Source organism: Canis lupus, chromosome 24 (assembly GCF_048164855.1).
Source record: "Canis lupus baileyi chromosome 24, mCanLup2.hap1, whole genome shotgun sequence".
NCBI lineage: Eukaryota > Metazoa > Chordata > Mammalia > Carnivora > Canidae > Canis > Canis lupus.
Genome location: NC_132861.1, coordinates 47,104,500 through 47,129,788, shown reverse-complemented (window position 1 = coordinate 47,129,788; position 25,289 = coordinate 47,104,500). Strand labels below are relative to the sequence as shown.

The window sequence follows — 25,289 nt, the reverse complement described above, 5'->3', positions numbered from 1 at the left end:
TGCAAAGACCAAACACAAGATAATGTTTGCTAAGGGAATAAATAATTTAAAAACCCATAAGCCGTTACTTTATTTGCATTACATTATTAAAATTGATAATGTATTAATATAAATCAAGTCTTCATCTGATTTTACAACAATGAGCCTAGAAGTGTTTTCTGAACCTGACAACACAGGATGAATGTCATGAGATACACGAGCCTTCTGATCTACACAAACTCTCATAAAACTAAATAGATTCTCACTACCCACTTATGACTTAGATTGATCCAAGAGAGCAGAAAACAAAGCAGCACACAGCCTCGCAGATCCAAGAATGATGGGCTATAATTGTTCCTCTGAACAAAGCTCCTAGAACTATTTAACATGAGCTGTACACAAGAGGACACTGCTAAAGTAGGCAGTCCTACAGCTCTTCTGAGAAGAATCAGCCTACTGGAAAAAAATTACAGTTTTTATCGGACATACAACTTCCGTATTCAAGATGTTTGTTTGGCCAAGAATCCAGAGTCTCTAACTCTAAGACATTCATTGTGCGTCTTCAATCAAGTTGTTCTATTTTTCCCTTATGCATCTCACGGCTGACAACCCTCTTATCAGACCTTAGCTGGGCAGAGGGGGCAGGGTGCAAAAAATGAGCAGTGCTGTCTTGATTTTTAGTCAAGCTACTTCTGATAAACCCCTTTTAGCCATCTTGCACAGATTATCTCCATACATCGCCCCATCTGCTCCCAGGAGGGGGTCTGCACCTCTGCACCCAGATGGAGAAGCACCTCTCAGGTTGTGACTGCGGGCTGGAAACTTTGGCTGGCATTAGTGGATTGATACGTTCTTGCATGAGTGCTTCTGTTTTTATTATCTCTTAACAACAAACTTACTAAGTCCATGTGATCATCCTACACTATGGATAAGGAAAGTGACAGCTGACACCATAGGGGACAGTCCTCTACAAGATCCGATATTGAAGATCTCGCAATAAGTGGACCAGACCTGACACTGGACTAGCCCAGGAGAGCTTCTTTTTACCTCCCATCGGCGGTCGTTGGTGAATATCTCCTCATTGGCTAGGTCCAGCTGGTTCCATTCCAGCAGAAGCTTCAGCTGCCCATTCCAGTTATCCTTATCTTGTTCATTGGTGCTAAAGGCTGTAGGAGGACAGGGGGTGGAAAATCAACTCACTAGAAAAAAGAGAGTCAGAACCATTCCACAGCCAATTATCAGAGCTTTTTATAAAGTAGATTCTAAGCACGTTCTCTTAGAATCTGACACTCAGAGCAGTCGTTTCGCCTGTTCTTATGCCTAAATAATGAATTTATTCATATTGTCCATATTCTGTATGTCCTAGAAGTATATAATTAGGATCAATTCAAACCATAATAATATCTTTCCATTTCATATCCTAACAGATAATTATGCTATATTGATATTTTCCATAGGTTCAGATTCCATGAATATTATATTTCAAGGACCATATCTGACTTATACTATATATCTAAATCTACAAAATAATGAGCCATATTATAACAATGTCTAATGTCTTTTCCAGAGCTAATATATTCTGCATTCACAAATCTCTATAAATATAATCCCATTTTAATAAATACACTTACAACCAAATTTCTAGCAAACATAATACGAATAATTCTAATAAATAGTTAATGCTTAAATCACCCTTCCTAGGTACCTCACCCTACTCTCTCTGCATACCTTACATATATTAATCAGGTGGCTCAACTCTACATGGTCTTTGCCAAGGATCGATTTACTCCAGGTAACATCCACCTTGATGGAATTCTAAGACAGCAAAGACCACAGGTGAGAATTTTAAAATAGGTTCATTCATAAGCTTCAGGAGATTTGTAGATTCCTGAAACTGAATGCAAAATTATTTACATGTACAAAGTACATGTGCATGTGTGTACATATATATGCAGAACCCTAGGACAGAGCCCAAAGCTTTCACCACCTCCTGGGACTCAGCTGAAAAATTTAAACGATTGTTACAGACAGCTCTTTGGAGAGTGCTGGGATCGTATTTGGTCAGTACCTTAATGACATAAAAATTCTTGTTCTATTAAATACATCCAACCAAGAAGATTTAACTCAGCAAGTCAATAGTAGTTATTCTAGCTTCCAATCTATGATAGCGAAAATTAAGTACAAGATTATATTTCCATAAAGCTGTTTTAAGAAATACATGCAGGCCATTAGAAGCCACAGAAAGCAACACAAAGCCCAAACTTCTAGAGGAGCTATTTTTACTCACCTTTGTACAAAGCATAAGAAATAGCATTGCTCACAATTTCGTCTCCAGCTTCTTCCATTTTAATAACTGTTAATAGGTGAGAACTTTCGAGAATTTCTTTGAGCTGGCAAGATTTAAAGGGCACAGTTGTCAGGCAACTGATTTCAGTCATAATGAGCATAAACGTCTCTCTTTTGGTAGAGAATCTTTTATTCCATTCTTTCTTGAAGACCGTCTACGGGGTGTTCCAGAGCCCCTTCCCTCACCTACAGCACCTGTCCCCGTAGCACCTGACCTCTGAGTTGAAATAATGAGTCCTTAGCCACAATGAGAACAAAGTACTGGTTGTACGAGGGCGACACATGTGAAAAAGTTCCTATTGAAGAGCTGAGACTCAGGGACTGGGGGTGAATGCGAGTGTGTGTGTGCATGTGTGTGTGAGTGAGCATGCGTGAGTGTGTGCATGGGTCTTTATGAGTGTGTGGGCATATATAAGTGTGGACATGTGTGAGTGAGTGTGTGCAGGTGTGAGTGAGCATTGTGAGTGTGTGTATATGTATGTGAGTGTGTGAGTGGGCTGTGTGGGTGTGTGTGAGTGTGCATGGGTATGTGAGTGTGTGCAGGTGTGAGTATGCATGTGCATGACTGTGTGAGTATGCATGACTGTGTGAGTATGCATGACTGTGTGAGTATGCATGTGCATGCACCTATGTCATCAGGCTTGGCACATGGTAGGCAATTGTTGAATGAGCGAACAAAAGTGAAAAGAGGAAGAGAAAGTCATAGAAAACACCCAGTGTGGTCATCAGGGCTTAACCCGTGGGAAGGAAAAGTGCAATATAAACAATAGCCAAGAGGACTTGACTGGATAAAGAGAAAAGGAATTTGCTATTATCCTTCATGATTTTTCTGTAATACTTAATTTTAAAACCTGATCTCAAGGCACTTGGGTGGCTCAGTCAGTTAAGTGACTGCCTTCAGCTCAGATTGTGATCTCGGGGTCCTGGGATCAAGCCACACGTTGGCCTCCCTACTCAGCAAGGAGTCTGCTTTTCCCTTTCCTGCTGCCCCTCCCCCACACTCATGCTTGCCCTCTCTCTCTTTCTATCTCAAATAACTAAATAAAATCTTTCAAAAATAAATAAATGAATAAAACCCAATCCCAAGGCTTCCAGGGTCATTGAGCTTGGCCAAAGCTCAACAAGGTAGAGCGCCTGTAGAAGAGGAAGCCAGCCTGGTTTTGGTTTACTGGGCTCCAGGTTGGAGACAGGGGCCCAGCAACATTTGGAAACAAGGATCTGGAACTGCAGAGTCTTGCCTGGCCAGGGGGAGGGAGATCTCAGGCCAGGGTGGAAGGGTGAAAGCCGTGCAGCAGGCAGGGCCTTGGATTTGGACATTAGGAGTGACAGTTTGGGCTGCAGTCTCCTGGGAAGGCAGTACTGGAGGCCTTAGTTCAGAGCATGCAGTGATTGGGGGTGACCAGGAAATATAGGAAAACCACAGGGAAGCACACACTGTAGGCAGTGGGAGGGTGAGCGTGAAGGATGGGGTCCTGTCTCCAAGTGGGCAGTCCTAGCCCAGGCAAGAGGAAGGGAGTACAACTAGAAATGACAGGGGGAAGGGGTCCAGGTCCCAAGATTCCAGGCACACGTGGGGGTGGGTAGCACTGAGGGGCTGAGACATCTTTCCCTTCCAAACAAAAAGGAAAAAGGAGAAGGTGAATATGGGTACAGGGCACACTGATGGGGCCCAGGGACACCTTTGGGGAATCCTACATGGTCTCCCTCCTCAACACCTCCTTCTTGCGTCCTCTAGCCCTGCCCCCTCCCACTGCAGCCAGTGTGAGCTTCCCTGAACACAACTCACCACATGCTCACCCTGATTCAACCTTGCAGTGACTTCCTCTTCCACTTGAACATGATCCAGACCTCAAAACAGTGATCGAGAAGCTGCCTGGCCTGGCCCTTCATAAGCTCTCCAGCTTCCCCTGGGAACTCCGACCCTCACTGCCATATTCCAGGTCCTCGGGTGGGCCATGCTTGCTTTGTGCCTCAGGGCATTTGCACATGCTATCCTCATCATTACAATCCCAGTCTTCACCCCCACTGACTACCTGCCATTCAGATCACAGCTCTCACCTAATCTGAGAAGTCTCCTGAGAGACCTTTCTTACCAGGCCAGGCTCCCTTGGCTCATACCCTTCCAAATCCATGTTACCTTTCTTTAGCACACTCATTTCAGTTTGAAATTATACAACGCTATGTATCATAATCACTCAACACAAACTTTATTCCAATTTCTGTTTTCTCTATGGGGACAAGGACTCTTCCCATTGTGTACACTGCTCTTTCTGAAATGCCTATTCCAGAACCTGACATATGGTATATGCTCAATAAATATCAACTGAATAAATGAGTAGATGAAAGAGTTTGAAATAAATGAATGCTATCTAGGCGGACTGATGGATTGGGATACTATGAAGGGTTAAGTTCTCCAGAAGGTGAGGAGCAGGCAGAGGAGAACAATTCTGGTTGAACTGGTAGAAAAAGAAAGCATGATCCCAGTGGAGATATATTGGGTTCCCTGGAAAGGTCAGGAAACCATGAGTTCAGATTTGAGGGTTGGTCATCCACAAGATCAGTGAGGTCACCTCTAATTAGCCTGGAGGGTTGTTCAATTAATATCTGACTGGATGTATACATTCATTAATTAACAATTCCACTCTTGAGCTTGGTCTTTTGGGAAATCTGTACTGATTGCAAAACTTCATATAAGTGCATAACTAAAATGCCAGACCAATTTTTATTATTGATGGATGTCTTCTGACCTGATTATAATTATGAAGGATCATTAGCATATTAGATATGAATATGAATGAGGTATGAATTCCAGGAAGGATAAGTGAGATGTGTCTGATTTTTAGCCTGTTTCAGATTTCCTGTAACAGTTTTCTGAAAGCAGAAATCAAATTCCCTCACTGAGGGTGGAGGACTCATTAGACGGCCTCCGTTCTTTGGACATGACCTGGCTCAGACTCTTCAAGCCAACTTGCATGAGGAGTAAAGGGAAAGCCACTGACAAGGATCCAGAGCCATCTTTGGTGGGTAAGCTAAGAGTTGCCTATTCCTTCCTCTGTGGGTATCCTTGAACCAACTACTGAATTTCTTCCATGCACCCAAGAAAGCACCTTGAGTTTAGTGCTCAACAGTCAGTGTCTCTGGGATTGCTCTGTTGCTGTGTTTGGAATTGACTCAGACCATTTAGGTCTCCACATGTGGAGAATGAAAACTGTATAACCACTTTGGGAAGGGAGGACTCCTTTTCCTCACCGACATATTTCCATGCAAAGTGAGCTCCATCCAAATCAAGCCCCTTGACATTCTCCACCCCTTCACTTACTCCCATTTAGGGTCAGGGAGTGACATGTCTGATTGATGACTCTCACTCTGCCCAGCCAGCCCTTTCCTGCTTTTCTGTTGGGATCTACTCCTTGCAGAGTGCTAGTGTTCTGCTCTGCCATGGGCCACACACTTGGCCGGGGTGGGGAGGCAGCTCCATCTAGATGGGCTCATCTGTCTCATTCTGGGGCTCAGCACAAGGAAGCCCATTACGACTGCACCCCTAAGCCACCTCTGCCAATTTTGCTTTTATCATCAACGAAGCTGATAAAATTTGATCTCTGTTCACCTTGCACCTATTTCTCAACTGGGCTTGGCCAAGATACAAGGAAATCCCAGCATGAACTTTTGTATAAAACCATCAGCTTTATATTTTTAGTAAAACCTGAAAAACACTATAATTCATATAGGAATATCATACAAGTCTACGTGGGGCAGGACATCATTCAGCACCAATATTGACACTGGAAGAAGATACATCTGTGTTTTTAAATTCGAAATTTTAGGTAATAAGACTTAATTATCCAGAAAGGACTTGCTTCTTCACCACTTCAGCCATCGCATCTCACCAGGATTACAAGCTAATCATCCATGCATCTGAAATTAAATAAGACCAGTAGGGTCCCACTGTGTGTTAATTTACCAGAGAACCCAGCAGCCTAGAAGGCTGAGTTCATTTTTCTCATGATTAACAAGTATTTGGTTTATTTAGACTTGCCTTAAACAATGGCAGAGACTACCCATGAACAAGACTATCTTCATGATACCAGAGTTTCAGTTTGCTGCATTGGATATTTTGAAATGCTTTCACAACTAAATAGTGTTAAAATGCCAGTCTAGTTAAATAATATTTCTTATACTAAATCCAACCTTGAACTCTAATGACAAAATGGGTTCTATGATTAAAAATAACTCTCAGGACGCCTCGGTGGTTCAGTGGTTGAACATCTGCTTCTGGCTCAGGGCATGATTCCAGAGTTCCGGGATCAAGTCCCGCATGGGGCTCCCCATATGGAACCTGCTTATTCCTCTGACTATGTCTCTGTCTCTCTGTGTGTGTCTCTCATGAATAAATAAATAAAATATTTAAAAAATAACTCCCTCATTGTCCATAGCCTGTTATTTCCTTTATGATTCCCAAGTGGCAGCATATATTCCAAAAAATATCCAAGCATCAAAGTCCATTCTGGAATGAGCTGACTTGAATGCACCCACTGATATTAACGTGGGCTTTCTAAGAACTGAGAAGTCAAGGAAATGGAAGTTGGTTCAACTCAACAGCAATCATTATGTATGGTGAAAGAGAGTGGTCTAGTTTCATTCTTCTGCATGTGGATGTCCAATTTTCCCAGCACCATTTATTGAAGAGACTGTCTTTCTTCCAGTGGATAGTCTTTCCTCCTTTGTCCAATATTAGTTGACCATAAAGCAGAGGGTCCACTTCTGGATTCTCTATTCTGTTCCATTTATCTATGTGTCTGTTTTTGTACCAGTACCACACTGTCTTGATGACCACAGCTTTCTAGTACAACCTGAAATCTGGCATTGTGATGCCCCCAGCTATGGTTTTCTTTTTTAAAATTCCCCTGGCTATTTGGGGTCTTTTCTGATTCCACAAAATCTTAAAATAATTTGTTCTAACTCTCTGAAGAAAGTCCATGGTATTTTGATAGGGATTGCATTAAACGTGTAAATTGCCCTGGGTAACATTGACATTTTCACAATATTAATTCTGCCAATCCATGAGCATGGAATATTTTTCCATCTCTTTGTGTCTTCCTCAATTTCTTTCAGAAGTGTTCTATAGTTTTGAGGGTATAGATCCTTTACCTCTTTGGTTAGGTTTATTCCTAGGTATCTTATGCTTTGGGTGCAATTGTAAATGGGATTGACTCCTTAATTTCTCTTTCTTCAGTCTCATTATTAGTATATAGAAATGCCACTGACTTCTGGGCATTGATTTTGTATCCTGCCACACTGCCAAATTGCTGTATGAGTTCTAGCAATCTTGGGGTGGAGGCTTTTGGGTTTTCTATGTAGAGTATCATGTCATCGGCCAAGAGGGAGAGTTTGACTTCTTCTTTCCCAATTTGAATGCCTTTAATGTCTTTTTGTTGTCTGATTGCTGAGGCTAGAACTTCTAGTACTATGTTGAATAGCAGTGGTGAGAGTGGACATCCCTGTCTTTTTCCTGATCTTAGGGGAAAGGCTCCCAGTGCTTCCCCATTGAGAAAGATCTAAATGTGAGACAAGATTCCATCAAAATCCTAGAGGAGAACACAGGCAACACCCTTTTTGAACTCAGCCACAGTAACTTCTTGCAAGATACATACATGAAGGCAAAAGAAACAAAAGCAAAAATGGACTATTGGGACTTCATCAAGATAAGAAGATTTGCACAGCAAAGGATACAGTCAACAAAACTAAAAGACAACCTACAGAATGGGAGAAGATATTTGCAAATGACGTATCAGATAAAGGGCTAGTTTCCAAGATCTATAAAGAACTTATTAAACTCAACAGCAAAGAAACAAACAATCCAATCATGAAATGGGCAAAAGACATGAACAGAAATCTCACAGAGGAAGACATAGACATGGCCAACATGCACATGAGAAAATGCTCTGCATCACTTGCCATCAGGGAAATACAAATCAAAACCACAATGAGACGCCACCTCACACCAGTGAGAATGGGGAAAATTAACAAGGCAGGAAACAACAAATGTTGGAGAGGATGCGGAGAAAAGGGAACCCTCTTACACTGTTGATGGGAATGTGAACTGGTGCAGCCACTCTGGAAAACTGTGTGGAGGTTCCTCAAAGAGTTAAAAATAGATCTGCCCTACGACCCAGCAATTGTACTGCTGGGGATTTACCCCAAAGATACAGATGCAATGAAATGCTGGGACACCTGCACCCCGATGTTTCTAGCAGCAATGTCCACAATAGCCAAACTGTGGAAGGAGCCTCGGTGTCCATCGAAAGATGAATGGATAAAGAAGATGTGGTTTATGTATACAATGGAATATTACCCAGCCATTAGAAATGACAAATACCCACCATTTGCTTCGACGTGGATGGAACTGTGGGGTATTATGCTGAGTGAAATAAGTCAATCGGAGAAGGACAAACATTATATGGTCTCATTCATTTGGGGAATATAAATAATAGTGAAAGGGAATAGAGGGGAAGGGAGAAGAAATGGGTAGGAAATATCAGAAAGGAAGACAGAACATGGAAGACTCCTAACTCTGGGAAACGAACTAGGGGTAGTGGAAGGGGAGGAGGGCGGGGAGTGGGGGTGATTGGGTGGTGAGCACTGAGGGGGGCACTTGAAGGGATGAGCACTGGGTGTTATTCTGTATGTTGGCAAATTGAACACCAATAAAAAATAAGTTTATTATTAAAAAAAGACAAAACAAAAAAAAAAGTCAACAGCAATCATAAAACAGAATGGCATGGCACTATGTTGAAATACTTCCATAGGCTAAGCTATAAGACATGTAATAGATATCCTGATAAGTACATGTTTAGAAAGGTGAGAGATTCTGAATTGTATCACAGGCCAGTTAATTTAGAAAGGCGATTATTCTGTTACAACAACTTCTCCAATGGATGTAGACTCTGTTTAGAATCTGGAATTCTAAAACTCATTACCAGGGATTTCTTTCCTCTGCTCCACTGATACACACAGAACTGGGAAGCTAAACATTTGTTGAAGTCATGGCGTTAAAGGATTACCAGTTTTGCAAGCAGGGTTGAGTCTGAACCCTGAATGCTATCCCCCAGGTCTGGAGACTTGATGAGTTATTTAATTTATGTGAGCTTCAATGACCAGCAAGAAACCTAGTTTGGGCCAGAGTATCGCTTCAGTGCCACCAAGAATGGATAAAATAGCCAGCTCTAGTGGAGTTGGACACTTCAGGCTTCCTCCCTCCCCATGAACTTGGCTGCCTTCTTCTCAGCTCCCAGAAGCTCCCCTACAGCTTACCCATTTGATCCAACTCTCGGTCTCCTCCTCAGGCAGCCGGGACACTGTGCGGGGTAAGAAGCGCACCAACTTCTCCTTGACCACAGATGACGTCAGGACGTCCTCCACCTCCACCAGGCTCGCGATCACGTCTGCAATCTGCCCTGAGCCTTCCACCACCACACAGGGGATTTTGCTTTTGATGGAGGTGTTGATGGCCTGGGAGAGGGGAGACAGAGTCAGCTAGATGGAAGACACACTGATGACCAACAGAACGTGCTCAGGACTGAGCTGGTCAACCAGACACCTTGATGCATCTCTGCACATTTTCCTTTGGGGTTTTGTGTCAGTCAGAAGCAAACCAAATGTCTGCAACTACTTATGAGTGAGCAACCTAAGCCACCTGTATTATATACTGTGCTACTACCAATTCCCATAAAAAGGACCTGTGTGATGGGCTTAAGTTCTCCATAAATAAGTGCTTGAAACATCTCTATATACAAAATTGATTATTTCAAATACTGACATCATAGATATGCATGACAACTGCCAAGACAGTATTCAATATTATCGGTGATAGCTTATCTGACAGAGGTTAACAATATTCATACTTGTAAGGTATGAAAATACCTTCAAAGCAGCAACCATGTGTTTTGTATTACATGGACACATATTTCCCTTATAATTCCCAAATAATTTTCCTTGCCCCCTTTTATGAAAAGAGAATAAAATTAAATTTGTTTCCCAGATAAATATGCAACACACTTTTATTATTTGCTTTATAAAAACTACAGAGGCTAAAATAGGTCTTAAGAATTTTAAATCACTTGACAGCAAGACAAAGTAATCTATAGGCACAGAAGAAACTGCCTTTAGCAGAAACTGAATGCCTTTCTGGAGAATACACTGTCCATAAAGTGTGTAGTGCCTCATCAGGGCAGAAAGAGGGGTGTTCCCAGCTCTGCACCCCACTGCCTGCCCTACGGACAAATGTCCACATGCTGGGGCCAAAGTGGGGTGATCAGATAGGGAGCTTCCCTCCTCTGTCCTGTCCCCTGTCCTGGGCATAGTTACCAGCTGCACAGGCATTTGGGGAAAATGCCATAGAACTACAGTGCCTGGGCCCGCAGTGTTCTCTGGAAATCAGAATTCCAAATCTAAAATTTGAGAGAGAGCTTGTAAACATAACCATCTTTCAATTCCTTTCTCCCCTTCTCTCTTTCTCTCTTCTCTCCTGTTCTTCAACCATTCACATACTGACAATTTCCAAAAAATTCTTTAATTTTTTTCCTGAAAATCTTTCCCTGAAAAACTTTCATTTAATCATGGTCTCAGCAGATCTCACAGCAGGTGTGAATGAATGAATGAATGAATGAATGAATGAATGAATGAATAGGCCATTGTTGTATAAAAGAATAAACAAAGTGCTAGATCATGATTCCAAATAACTTCACCAGGAATTACTTGTAATTCCAGGAGGAGAATCTGAGAGGAAAGGGAGAGGATCAAGAACCATGGTATCTACACAGGATAGAGGACACAAGGAGGTAGGCAAACCAACATGGAAATTAATTAAAAGGAGGACTTAAAAATCACTTTCTTGTGAAGTCCTATTGCTAAAACAGTGAGATCTTCAACGTGATGCACATGCCTTCAAATATTGACAAAAATGCAATTACACTGATACTTTCTAAAAAAGCCAGGCAGAAGCCTGGCTGCAGGTTAAGAGGAATTCAGAAACATCAGAGTAACACGGATGGGGTGAGAAGCAGAATTCTTGCTCCACTGTTCAATGCTGCAGGTATAGAATCATCCAGGAAACTTTCTGTGACCCTGGAATCACTTTGGGCTCAGGGTTCCTTCTTATAGGTAGAGTCCTTGCAGGCCCAGGAAGCATGTGGATGGGCCTTCAGTGGTTTAGGAACCCCACTAGCCTGTTTGTGTATGTTCACAGCTTATCTCCATGCAGATGGGGTGGCCATGGTTTTCCAATATATATGCTGATTATGATCTTTAAGTCTTATGAGTTAAGACTCACTCCTTGGTGGGGCTGATGGCCAAAGCCAACATTAGGTATACAAGCCACTCATGTTCTTCCAAAACCTCCTCTGGACTGTTAGAGAACATTGTATGGTGAAGAAAATACTGCCTACTTGTTGTAGTAAAATAAATTAGTCAGGTTAGATTACATGAGCTCCAAAGCCCTGAAAACACAAATTTGCTGAGTTAGCTTGTTGATCAGTTTTCTAGAAAACCAAACCAAGACTCACTTTCAAAGTTTCTCTGCCACCTCCTTGGGCAAAACACACAATGGGGATCTTGCCACCATAGTTGGAATCTGTAAGGCATAAAATGTAAAACTTATACTGGGCTCATTAGAAATACTCACCTATGTCAAGAAGAGGCAGACCAGGAGCTTCTGCTCCATGAGCCCAGGGTGTGGGGTGATGACTGCAGATCTCAGACTTGACTATCTCCCCATTGATCGTGGCAGATGTTTCTCTGTACCCCAAACCAGTAATAGTATGACACGGGTCATGTTGCAATTTGTTAGTGATATTTATTTATTTTTTTAAAGATTTTATTTATTTATTCATGAAAGACACGGAGATGGAGAGGCAGAGACACAGGCAGAGGGGGAAGCAGGCTCCATGCAAGGAGCCCGATGTGGGACTCAATCCAGGGTCTCCCGGATCATGCCCTGGGCTGAAGGCAGCACTAAACCTCTGAGCCACCTGGGCTGCCCTGTTAGTGATATTTAAAACACTAAAGGCAGTGAATTATTTACTTTTGCTAATGTATATTAGGCCAGGTTCCAGTTTATCCTTATAATAGTTACACCCTCATTAATTTGCATAATCCTATGTTTTCCTGAGTGGGTGAAAAAATCCCATAACCACGTGTTCTCTAAAGAAAGAGTATTACATATATAAATGTCTTCCTTTATGTATGTCCCAGTGAAAAGGGAAAAAGGTTGAGAACATCTCCAATATGTCCCTGTTACGGAGTCTGTCACTACATCATGAGGTACTCTAGTTCCATAATAGGTCACATCTCAGCACCAATATCTCAGTAGCATGAGAGAGAGAGAATTTGTCACTTCCCATGACAAATAAAGGCTTTCACTCAACTGCTGCATTCTTCCCTTGAAGAATGGTTTAAGTGGTTAAGAATGGTTTTAAGTGGTTCTATTGTATAAAAATAGCCAAGATCCAAACCACTAACCCATCCAACTGTTAAGCTAACAGGTTGGTTTTTATGGTTTTTACCCTAGCTAACTACATTGCTTCATAATCTCAGACTTAGTAAGATGGATTTTATTTGTTCTTAAATGTTGTCTAGCAGAAGAGATAGCAGGTTTTCTATACTGCTATCAGTAGTGTGACAGAGTGTGATAAGGCAACATTTATGCTCCAGCACGTGGAAGGTACATGCACAGAAACCTTGGCAGAAACACTTCTAGGATGTCAAAGAAAGAGAAATAACAGCTCCTCTTTGGCAATAGGACATCTAATTGGGTGGGTTCACCATGCTTCACTCAATGATTGGCGGGTACTGTTGGTGCTGCAGCTACTGCTCTTGATACTATGTCTAAGGCCCATTTCCTAAACCCTGACCTTGAATAGTGCGCTCGGAGATGTACTTCTCCAGCTGATTCCGGAGTTTTGCTTCAACTGTAGGATGTCCATGGCAGCCGTTGTCCACAAGCAGCAGATGGGTGTGGTTGTTGTCCAAGATATACAGAGGGTCTCTCTTGAAGTCATCCATTATGTACTGAGCTGAAAAATATCCCTGAAAAGTACAGAGAATCTTGTCTTTGAGATTTATTTGTCGGTCAAGACACATGATAATATTTTTATATGTTAATGTTAAGGCTAACTGTTCAGGCTCACCTATATTGATACATCCTCCCAGGGTCCTAAGTTCAGAAGGATCTTTGAGATCTTACAGTACAGGACTTCATTTTAAATATGAAGAAATGAGGCTTCAAAATGGTTAGGTGACTTCCCCATTGTCACATAAATGGCCGGTGACAGAATAAGGATCAGATTCCCAGGCCAGTTCTTGTTTCATTGCCCTATGCTCGTTTATATCAATTCATTGAAATTGATAGCACTCAAGGAAGTGTGGGTGTTTATGTGTGTATGTGTGTATCCAGACACACACACAGATACGTGAGTGTGCATGTAGTTATGTACACATACACACACACACATACACTTATATTTATGAGTGTGTGTGTCTGGATACATTGATAGAGACACATATATATATGTATCTGGAATCTATCATATGCCAAGACCTTGCCAGGATCTATAATATGAATTAAAAATGAACAAGATGGGGTCTTTACTCTTTAGAAGCCCATAGTTATAGGACCACAAAAAGAAGCAATTAAACAGATACTTTTTCCTAATACTTAATACCATAGAATAAACAAAAGCTGGAGGAGCATGAAGAAAGGAGTTCCTGACCCCTCCATCCCATTCAAAAGTGTTTAGTTCTTAAATCTCATTAAAAGATGGGTCACATTAAAAGGGTCACATTAAAAGATGTTCAATCTGAACTCCAAGAAAACAAACGAAGTTGAAATTTTAATGAGGAGAGGAATGTTACTGACTCTACTGATGGCATATATATTCAATCAGAACAAAGGAGGAATGAAAACAAAATTTCAAATGTTACAGTTCTCTTCTCAAAGTGCTCCTTGCCCAGCCAGGAGCGCCAATCAGAAGAGTCCTGGAAATGCCAAATGGAATAATATTAGCAAGACAGGCATTCAGGCAATTGATGCAGGAGACCTCCAAACTTTCCTGGAAGAAATCATTCCTATTCCATTCACACCCTTCCAGAACACAACACTAGTTCCAAAAACTTACAAGGAAAGAATCAGAAAAGGAAAAGCCAAAGACCATAGTCTCTAATGAATGTGGATATAAATCATTGACTAATTAAACCCAGTAGGATTATTAAAGGATAATTAGCATTGTTTCCAGAACTCCATTCATTAGATTATACTTTAAAGGGAAAAAATAGCAACCCAACAGACATTTTTGTACTCAATATTCATTCTTAATTTTAAAAATTATAAACTAGAAATAAAAGGATGATGCCTTATGGTACTTTCTTAAAATATACGTTTTTTGACGTTTTTGAAAATCCTATTTACTGGTGAAAATAATAGTCTCATTCCCACCACTATGATACCAAGTATTTGGAATGCCTGTTGGGATACCTGTTATCATCACTGTTATTTAACATTACTCTGGACATTTTAGCCCAGGCATCAAGATAAGCAAAAAAATTCAAAGTATAATTAAATGGAAAGTTATGTTTAAAAACAACACTATTTATCAGAGATATGGTTGCAAACATAGAATAACCGAAAAACTGTTAAAACAGAAAGAGAATTCATAAAATGTTTGATTCAAAACAACAAATAAATCCTTTTCCATAAAAATCACTTCCAAAATTACATTGAATAAAGACCCTATGTGCAATAATAACAAAAATACATCATCTCTAGAAATAACACTCAGAAGAAATATGTAGGTCCTAATGAGGAAAACTGTAAAATTTTCCTCAAAGACAAAGACTTGAGTAAATTCCATATCCTATCACTGGAAGAAGACTTGATAATGCAACAATTTCAATTTTCCTGCATCAATTTATAGGTTTTAACATGATCCCACTCAGTGTGTGTGAAATTTTATTATGTTGTTTTGCCTTGTGTTTTGTCTTTGTAGTTGTACTTTGACAAGGGGATTTTAACACTGAAATAACCAATAAGGAGATGTATGAGCTCTTTTTTTGTGTGCATATGTAATGCAACAACACTTTTGACAGTGTAGCCTTGATCCAGATGAATAAAATCTCAGTGTTTGTGAAACCTGGTATTGTTTCAGGCCAGCTAAATCTGGGTCCTTGTAGAGCCCATCTACTAGTAGTGGGGTTTGTAATGAAGCCATGAATAGAAACCATATGGGAAGATATGGTTGACAAAGTTATTATGAACAATTACTGGGTTCAACTTATGCAAAAGACCAAGCACTATTTTTCAGGGAAGACCGAAAAGGAACAGAGGTTGACCACAAGATCATATGGGTTTGCTATGAAACTACTCTAAGTCACTGGAGATTTTCATTAACAGACACATAAAAGGAATGAAAACCAGAGCTATGATTTGAATATCTAAAAATAATACATACTCATTGTAGCAACATGGAAAATGCAGAAGAGTACAAGAAAATTTAAAATCATGCTTAATTCCACAACTCAGTGGTAGTCGTCAAGATTTTAGTGTGCTTGTATCTTTCCTAGGCATATAGATTAATTTATGTAGTTTTCATAATTTTCTATTTAAAACTTCAAATATTGGGATCCCTGGGTGGCGCAGCAGTTTGGCGCCTGCCTTTGGCCCAGGGCACGATCCTGGAGACCCGGGATTGAATCCCACGTCGGGCTCCCGGTGCATGGAGCCTGCTTCTCCCTCTGCCTGTGTCTCTGCCTCTCTCTCTCTCTGTGTGTGTGACTATCATAAATAAATAAAAAATTAAAAAAAATAAAAATAAAACTTCAAATATTTCCCATATTACCAGAAAATCTTTGGAAATATTATTTTGCACAATTTTCTTAATGTTTATATAGTAATCTAGTTGAAGATCCTCCTACTATTGATATTACTAGATATTTAGGCTTCTGTCAATTCTTGATATTATCAGAAATATTTTAATAATGTTTGTCTAAATATTAAATTCTCAAGTGATATAAGTATGGTATGAACAGTCTTCATGCACTTGGTACAAATTCTAAAATGGTTTTCCAGAAAGGGCATAGATTTGTTCTTTCTGCAGCAATTTATAAGGATCTCATGGTTCTCTGTGTGTTGGAGACTACAGACATTTTTTTAAATTAACTCTTAATAGACTTTTTAAAATTTTTCTGAGTGAAATCACCTAAGCCCAGAGCAATTTTCAAAATTTTTATTTCCCTTTAAGCTCATTCACTGATAATTCATGCAGTCATATTTTCTAGCTCTTCTTGTTGAATCAGCTTTTGGAAATTATTGTTTTATGGAAAAATATAAAATATAAAAAACAAAAACTTCCTGAGATTTTCAAATGTATTGACATACAATTGCATGTGACGTCTGTACAATTTTTCTCAATATTTATTACCACAGTGGATATCTCAGTTCTATTTATTCTTTAATTAAATTGTCAAAATGGTTTCAGAAAATAAAGAATATTTCTACTCTTCCTCTTTTTTTCTTTTCTAATTAATTTATTTCTGATGGAATATTATTTTTTCTCCTCTTCTTAAGTGTTATTGTGATGTTATTTTTCAAACCTATTAATTTGAAACTGTGGTGGCTAAAAGACCATGAACCATAGCTCTACTACTTACTAGCCATGTGACTAAAGAAAGCTTCTTACTTTCTCATCTGTAATGAGAAAGGTAATAGTACCACTTAATTCATTGTTAGCCTTATTGTTGTGAATATTAAAGAGTGTTAGATATTATTATTGAATTATTTTCTTGATTTTTGCTAATAAAGGTATAGGGCTATGCATTTCACTATGAGTGCAGCTTTGGACATATATTGTCAGTCTTAACAAATAATACTTTCATTTCCATTGCTTTCTAAGTGATCTGCAATTAAATTTTGAAAGTTCATTTTTGAACTTGAGTTATTTAGCAGATGTCATTCGTTTGTTTCTTTCTTAACTTCCAAGTGATTGGAACTATTTAATCCTTACATATTCATTTCATGTTTTACTTGTTGATAGAGGATGCCACCAGGGAAATACTAAGTTGCTGTTCCAATCCAGGGGGGAAACATACCTACCTTACAGGGTTGTTCTTGTGATTTTATGAATTTATCTATGGAATGTATCCACCAGACAGCAATGATGATTAGCCAATACCCCAGACAAACATGGCTAAAGACAAAGACTGAGTTCTTTCCCACTCAGCCTGTCACTGTCCTCAGAATCCTACCCCAGGCCACTCTCCCCCCTGAAGTTGGCATTTGATGTAAGATGATTTTACCATTCTTGGCTGAACATCTAGAAATAACAATAAAAGCTACCATTCACTCTATACAGTTAATCCATCCCATGATAATACAAGGTTATTATCATAAAAACTCAAAGAAGAGAACTCACTCAAGACCACGTAGCTAGAAAAAGTTCCTCACCCCTAGTTACTCTATCTGCAAAGCCCTTCTCCTCCCACTCCATCACTCCTGAGAGATGCTCAGAAATGGCTCCCCACTCTCCTCTGTCCCTTATACACCTGAGAAATGTTGATAAAAATAATATCATTTTTAAAAGCAAAAAGAATCAGGGGCGTCTGTGTGGCTCAGTCAAGTTAAACATCTGACTCTTGATTTCAGCTCAGGTTGACCTCAGGGTCATGAGATCAATCCCTTCATGCTCAGGGTGGAGTCTGCCTGAGATTCTCTCTCTCCACTCTGTCACCACCCACCACCCCCCCATTGCCCCACTCACGCATGCTCACTTTCTATAAATAAATAAAATCTTTTCAAATTAAAATATCAAAACCAGAGTAATTCTAAACATCTTGAACATTTACTGCCTAAACTTCCAAGGATTCCCAGGTAGAAGGTGGCATAGGCTAAATTGGGTTTTCTGAACCTCTGGTCTAAAGCTTCTAGTAGACATCACCTATTGTTTAAGGAGGTTTTCAACTCACTAGAAATGTTTTTTCCAAAATTCTACACTTGATACAAAATCTCATACATCTACCTTGCACATAGAACATGAAATTTGTGTTGATTACTCTCTAAATATGCTCACAGGAAACTTTAAGGGGAGAGCTGTTCATAACTTTCTTAATATCAAATTAACCAGGGTTCACAGCAATTCCTGTGAGTGTGGTCAGGGCTTGAGCCCTCCTGGGACAGACTTGGGTCACGGTTATAAAGAACAAAGAACCTGACTTTAACACGATATTACCAGGAAGAAAGTTTAAAAAATAAAACATATCCTTTGGTAACTCCTCAGGACTGTTTTGATTGTGTCATCCTTGTTTGTTTGTCCTAATTTTTTTGTTGTTTTTGTGTGTTTGTTTTTTTTTTTTTTCATGGGGGGGAAGAGAAGAAGGCATGGGAGAGAGAGAGAATCCTGAGCAGGCTCCATGCCCAGCGCAGAGCTGGACACAGGGCTCCATCTCATGACCATGAGATCATGACCTGAGCTGAAATCAAGAGTCAGACACTTAACAGACTGAGCCACCAAGGCACTCATGTCATTCTTGTTTTTAATTGTTGGTCCCAAAGGCACTCCTTGTAAGGCCGACTTCCCCATGAGCTGGCTCTATCATAGAGCCACAATATTCAGGCCAGATCCCCAAGCCATGGTCTTCTTCCCACGTGACCTCGCAGACCTCCTCCTGTCCCATCTCTCCTCCTATCCCATCCCTCCTCCTGCCCCATCTCTCCTCTTATCCCATCCCTCCTTTTGCCCCATACCTCAGCATCGCAATTCCTGAGGAGAGTGTCCCTGTTGGAGACCATGCCCCAAGCCGCTATGCCAATGGCCACAATGTTCTCCTCTGAATTCCTGCTGATGGTGTTGTCTCTCACCACCTCCCCGATGTACTTCATCAGGCCATAATGGGTTCCTCCAGTGAGAATCCAAGCACCTGTCAATGAAGGAGGAGAGCAAATGCTCAGTTGGCTCTGAGTAAGTCTCCCATCCTGTGCTCACAGACCCCTGAAGAAGTCCCCACCATGCAAGTACCAGGACAACACTGCCAGCCACACCTTGCAGTGGGCCTTGCCAAGGACCATATGAAGAGGAAGGAGAAGAGGATGTTTGGAGGAATTTCTAAGAGATAATTGGTTTTAAAAAGACACAGATTCTGGGCCCCGCTCTTGATCTAAATCATCAGACTCTCCAGAGGGTTGGACCAGAGAATCTGCATCTTTATCCAGCCTTTCAGGTAAATCTCATGATAAATAATAAATGCTGGGCCCGAGCCTGTGAGCATTGCTGCCATGGAAAGCGGAGCACTCTGCTCCCAGACCCCTACTCTCGTGCCATGACCCTGGTGCCTACAATTTAGCTTTACCTTGTAATTACACAACTTTGCACACCGGCATTTTAAGGTTTATATTTGATGATCTTCACAATGTCAAGGGTTTTGCTCATTTTTTTCCAGAAATGAAGTAAAGAAAATACTTATAAAATATAACTTAGCATAATAATTGAACGTAAAATTGGAAGTGACCCTGATCTAATGCACTACCCATGTAGGAACCCAGCCTGACGGTGGTCACTGGTGTCTCTTGATTAGTTCTGGTGATAGAAAGCTCAAGAGGCTCTGGGTAGCCCTCTCCCCCAGTTATTAGAAAGTCCCTTTGTTCATTATTTGTCTCCATTCTGCAATTGTATTACTATCCTCAGCAGTAACGAACAAGCTTAGTTATCTCCCCATAAAACCCTTCCAATATTTTAAGGTAAACGCAGCGTGGTCCTTAGGATTGTCACACCTGATTCCTGCAACCATTTCTCACAGAATATGAACTGCAACCCCTCGGCACCCAGTCTCCTTCCTCTAGACAGATTTTAGTTGTCAACGTCCCTCTTGCAAACCAGGCAAGGGAAACTGAAGCAGCACTCTGAGCAGCCAACGCAGAGGACGCCAAGACTGCTAACATCAGAGCCAGCCCCTCCCTTCCTCTGACTGGATGTACTCAGGCCAGGCTCTTTTGTCTGTTTTGTTCTGTTATATTCCCAGCACTTAAAACACTTCCTGACACACAGTAGGCATTTAATAAGTGTCCTGCATGAATGATGTGTGTTCAGGATTTAGCAGTAAGGAAGTGAAGCTGCTCAGTTTCATAACAAAATAACCATCTACTGTAGCTTCCTCTGGTGGGTCAGGAAATTGAGGATGAATGAGAATAATATCCAGGTTTCTTCTTGACATTCAAAGAAAACTCTTATCTAAGAGAGGACACCCCTGTTCTTGAGAGATTCATGCTGAAATACTTAGGGGCCAAGGGTCATGATGCCTGCAACAGACTCTCTAATGAGTCTTTAAAAATCCTAACAGGGGCCTGTTTCTGGAAAGCAATATGACACATGTGGAAAAATGCTAATAATTTGGGACTCTAGGTGAAGAGCGTACAGATGTGCATTACATGATTCAATTCTGCTGCAGGTTTGAATTTTTCAAAACAAAAAAATTACAAAGAAAAGCAGTACTAAGCCGAATATTTCAAGTAACAAAGCCACAGTTACTCGTCTTGATCTCAATCCCACACTTTTACCTGGTGCTTACAACCTGCCAAACACCATTGCTATTTCCAAAAGCCCATCATGGATCTCAAAATTAAAGAGCAAAGAAATGAAATTTTCCTCTTCCATTGGCCAGACTATTCTGGGTAAAATTTTATATGTAGAAACAAGACAATGAAAACCTTGGATGATTCAAGATTCAAGGACACAAAGGTGCCCACAAGGAAGCATCATGATGCAGATTTTACCTTATGACACCCCCATGACCACCACCACCTGCCAGAGCTTCTTGCCTGTCCATTCATCTGAGGACCTTGCTTTTAAATAAATCATGATTAATTGTATACTTCTGGAGTGTCTAGATTCTGCACATGAACTGCATCTGGGGACTTGGCTCTGTCCGAAGATGACGGGGCTCAGCCTCTAGGGACTAAGGGATGGCACAGCATCCCCCCCTCACAGCATTCCTGCCCTGCAGCATCCCTGCCCCACAGCATCCCCACCCCACAAGGACCACCCGCACCTTTGGACTGCGCGATGTAGATGAGGCGGCTGAAGATCTTGCGCATCCTCGGCTTCAGGGCGAAGTTCTTGGCGCCGCCGGTGACAGATATGACCAGGTTGGGCGTTTTCAGGTGCCAGTGCTGGGTCAGCAGCTCATAGAGGGTCTCCGCATCCGTGTCACAGGACAGGCGGATATACTGCGGAGAAGAGGGAAAGTGTCGGGGTCGGGGTCGGCACCTGTCCTCCCAGCCACCTGCTCCTGTGGAATGGGAGAGGCGCACGGACCAGCAGCCAACGGGGGTCCCCGCGGGGAAGGGGAGGAAAACAGTAGGCTGGGACAGAGGGGTTACAATGTGGGTGCCACCGATGGGCCTCCTGGGCCAGCTGGAGAATTTATCCTAGCCTCAGGAATGTGTCCTAAAGGCTGTAGGGCACCTGTGAGGTGTTTGAAGCAGAGTCGATGAGTCCTCCAGCACTAGCGTTGACTGTGGACCAGGGGACAAAACGAGGTAGGGGAAGCTGTGGGCAGGCAAGAGATGGTGATGGTGCATCCTGGGGCAGGGGCCCTGGGAAGGGACAGCAGTGAGCCAGGTTCCAGGGCTGCAAACACAGGCCCTGGGGTTGTGAGAAGTGAAGGCCCAGGCTTCCTGCTGCCTATGGATGGGCTGCCATGGAGACAGAGACCCAGGAACATTTGAGGATACCACCTGCCAGTCCTTAGACCTTGTTGTAACACTCGGTGGACAAGCCTGAAATGTGAGTGTCCCCTTATTCAGAGCCATATGCATTCCCAAGAGTGCCATACACTAAACTAAATGGGACAATGCACCAAAATGGTCATGGGCCTTGTGTAGCAGCGGCGGGGGGGGGGGGGGGGGGGGGTCAACGCAGATGCAGCATGAACGCCCACAGCGTGCTCAGGGAAAGGCCTCTGAGTAGCAGCTGGGCATGAGCTAAGTCTTCCAGCTGCACAGAATCTAATCACAGCTTTTTGACTATTTTATCATTTTCTGCAATAGTGTTTGGATTTACTACCCATCTCTCTTGCCTCTGTACTATTAGACAATTCAAGGTAGCTCAGGATTAGCATATGAGTCCAGGTTGTGTTAGTATATGAATCAGCTAAAGTAGAAAACCATTGCTTACCTTCCCTTTCTTCCCCAGAGTCTCAAACTGAATATCCCCAAAGGCGTCAGTCGGAAATTCCTTGGTGTGTTTCTTGTAATTCCATTTCTCGTTTGAGTTGATCTGGGTGCCTTCTATGTGCTGGCTCTGGGCATAGCCACACTTGCACACATTTTCCCTGAGCCGGATGATATTGACAGGAGGGAACGGATTTCATTAAGCCTCCTTAAATGTGTCATCACATTTTTAGAATAAACTATGCATTATTAGCTTCGAGAAACACAAAAAGTGATCAAGCCTTATCTTCAGAGCACTGCTGCTGTCACCACCGCTGCCACAGCTACTGCCACCGCCACCGCCACCCTCACTGCAACCATGCCACCCTACACCATCATCTATTTCCCTGTTTGAGGGTGCTGTGAGGCCATGCGCATGCTGCTGGCTGACCAGGGCCAGAGCTGGAAGGAGGAGGTGGTGACCATGGAGACCTGGATGAAGGTTTCACTCAAGGCCTCCTGTCTGTACGGGCAGCTCCCCAAGTTCTGGGACGGAGACCTCACCCTGTACCAGTAGCTACCAGTTCAATGCCATCCTATGACACCTGGGCCACTCCCTCGGGCTCTATAGGAAGGACCAGCAGGAGGTGGCCTTGCTGGATGTAGTGAACGATGGTGTGGAGGATCTCCGCTGCAAATACGTCCTCCTCATCTACACTAACTACGAGGCAGGAAAGGAGGAGTATGTGAAGGCACACACATACCTGAAGCCTTTTGAAACGCTGCTATCCCAGAATGAGGGGGGCCAGGCCTTCACCGTGGGCAACCAGATCTCCTTCACAGACTACAACCTGCTGGACTTGCTGCTGATTCACCAGGTCCTGGCCCCCAGCTGCCTGGACTCCCTCCCCCTGCTCTCAGCCTATGTGGCGCGCCTCAGGCCCAGACCCAAGCTCAAGGCATTCCTGGCATCCCCCGAGCACGTGAACTGCCCCATCAATGACAACAGGAAGCAGTGAGAGCTTGTGGAACCCTGGGCGGGAAGCTGGGGGGCTGGCTGACTTCCTTTCTCCCTGACCAATAAAATTTTCAAGTGAGAAAAAAAAAAAGTCTTATTTTCAGACTATCTTCATCATCTCAGTTGATTATTTGGAAACTATCTTGGAGTTTTCTCCCTATTGTCTATGGTCCATCCACCAACAGGCTGGCTCTGTACTGAGAGCTGGGATATAGGAGTAGCTTCATGGAGTCTGTCTCTGCGGACGTAGCCTTGAGGTTATTAGGAGATGAAGGCTTAGAGACCTGGAGACCATTTATGTAGCTTCCTGCATGGTTCATAACACACAGGAGCCCTGGATGCCAGCCCTGTCTGTGTGCCCAGCCAGTAAAGCTTTTTGGAGGTGAGTTGAGCCCTTATTCCTGGGGATGGTACTCACTGGAGACACTGGGTCCCCTGGCAGGGCCCCTAAGTGATCCAGAGATTAGAGAGACCCTCCTGTCCATACTAAACGTGAGCTGCTTGGGATACTTTCAATCATTTGGGCTGGACAAGAACAAACTGCGTTAAGTGAACGCTATTTCTTCCCATGAAAAGTGCAACAGAACTAAAATGTACGTGTTTGTTAAATGACACGTGTGCATATGTGAAGTCAGAAGAGGATGGAAGGATAGGCAGTAAGAGGTAAAGGATAGAAAATCTGCTCTGAGGCAGGCCTGGCCTGAGCTCACCGCACCCAGGGATTAACTGGGTGGGTGGCCTGGTCTCCAGCTTGGGGGACGTCTTGGGAACAGTCAGTAGGATGCCTGGCAGGGCGGTGCAGTGCAGAACAAGCAAACCCTTCCTTTACCCCAGCAGAGTCCCACTCCCCTGGGGGCTCCTGAGAGGTTGGAAACTGTGGCACAGCCTCCATGGGGTGACTTTCAGGCTGTGCCATCTGTGCAAATCAAAGACTAGTAGAGGCGGTGGCAACAGAAAAGAAGAAAAATGCAGTTTCAAAAAAAAAAATCTAAAAATACCTGCTGTGGCTCCCTGGCTCGTCTATCCAGAGCTGTGTTGCCTCCTGACCATCACGGTCTCCAAATAAATGAACAAGAACCACAACAAAAATGTGAATGTGGCCAAAGCAACTCTCCCCAGTGGGGCCCTGTTCACCCTTCTCCTGGTTTCTTTCTGCCTGCCCCACCCACTTGGCCCCCTGGGTTCTCTCTCCCATCAGGCTTCAGACAAGAGTCAGAAGGTGCTGAGAATTCAGGGAGCCATGGGCAGTGGAGAAGCAGAACAGAGTTCTGTCCCAAGAGGCCAGAGAGCAGCAAAGCAAGAAACCTGTTTAGCCACTGAAATAAGACAGAAGGGTAGAGCTCTCCCTCTTCTGCAAGAGCAAAGGGATAATGGAGCAAGACAGAGCCACCACCAGGGAATAACCAAACGCCCTGATCTGCCCAGGACAATCCCAGTTTATATCTGCTGCCCACGCTCTAGTAGAGTCAGAGCCTCTATCATGTTCATCAGTGTTCCCTCAAAATAAAGTACGTAGTCACCCTAACCACCAATGTGTTAGAAAAGATGCCCCCTCTGGCAGACATAAGCCTGTGGCCCCTAGCACACTTGTGCAGTGCACACCCTGGGCAACTATATGTGGTGACTCTGAAGCAAGGATTCCCTGGGTAGGCTGGGTCAAATAAAGGTATACAAGCTGAGAAATGCTGTTAGGGTTTGCTTCTAGCTGGACTCTATTTATCTTATATTCTCTGTTCCCGGCATATAAGGACATTCAGCTAA

General features: G+C 42.5%; 1 protein-coding gene and 1 pseudogene across 2 annotated transcripts in view; one reads left to right on the top strand and one right to left on the bottom strand.

Moving 5' to 3' along the window:
• TRPM8 (transient receptor potential cation channel subfamily M member 8) overlaps positions 1-25,289 on the bottom strand; it is a 94,907-nt gene that overhangs the window by 47,327 nt on the left and 22,291 nt on the right. For both annotated transcript variants that reach the window (XR_012016769.1, XM_072796769.1), the window contains exons 4-11: positions 22,536-22,692; positions 21,409-21,586; positions 19,112-19,284; positions 13,233-13,407; positions 11,886-11,953; positions 9,637-9,834; positions 2,267-2,369; positions 1,027-1,145 (exon numbers count right to left, since the gene is read on the bottom strand). Coding sequence is in view for 1 of the 2 variants with exons in the window: in XM_072796769.1 (XP_072652870.1) it covers positions 1,027-1,145; positions 2,267-2,369; positions 9,637-9,834; positions 11,886-11,953; positions 13,233-13,407; positions 19,112-19,284; positions 21,409-21,586; positions 22,536-22,692 (1,171 nt within the window). In the remaining variant the exon portion in view is untranslated. The remainder of the gene's footprint in view (positions 1-1,026; positions 1,146-2,266; positions 2,370-9,636; positions 9,835-11,885; positions 11,954-13,232; positions 13,408-19,111; positions 19,285-21,408; positions 21,587-22,535; positions 22,693-25,289) is intronic.
• LOC140616523 (glutathione S-transferase P pseudogene) lies at positions 22,890-23,595 on the top strand (annotated as a pseudogene).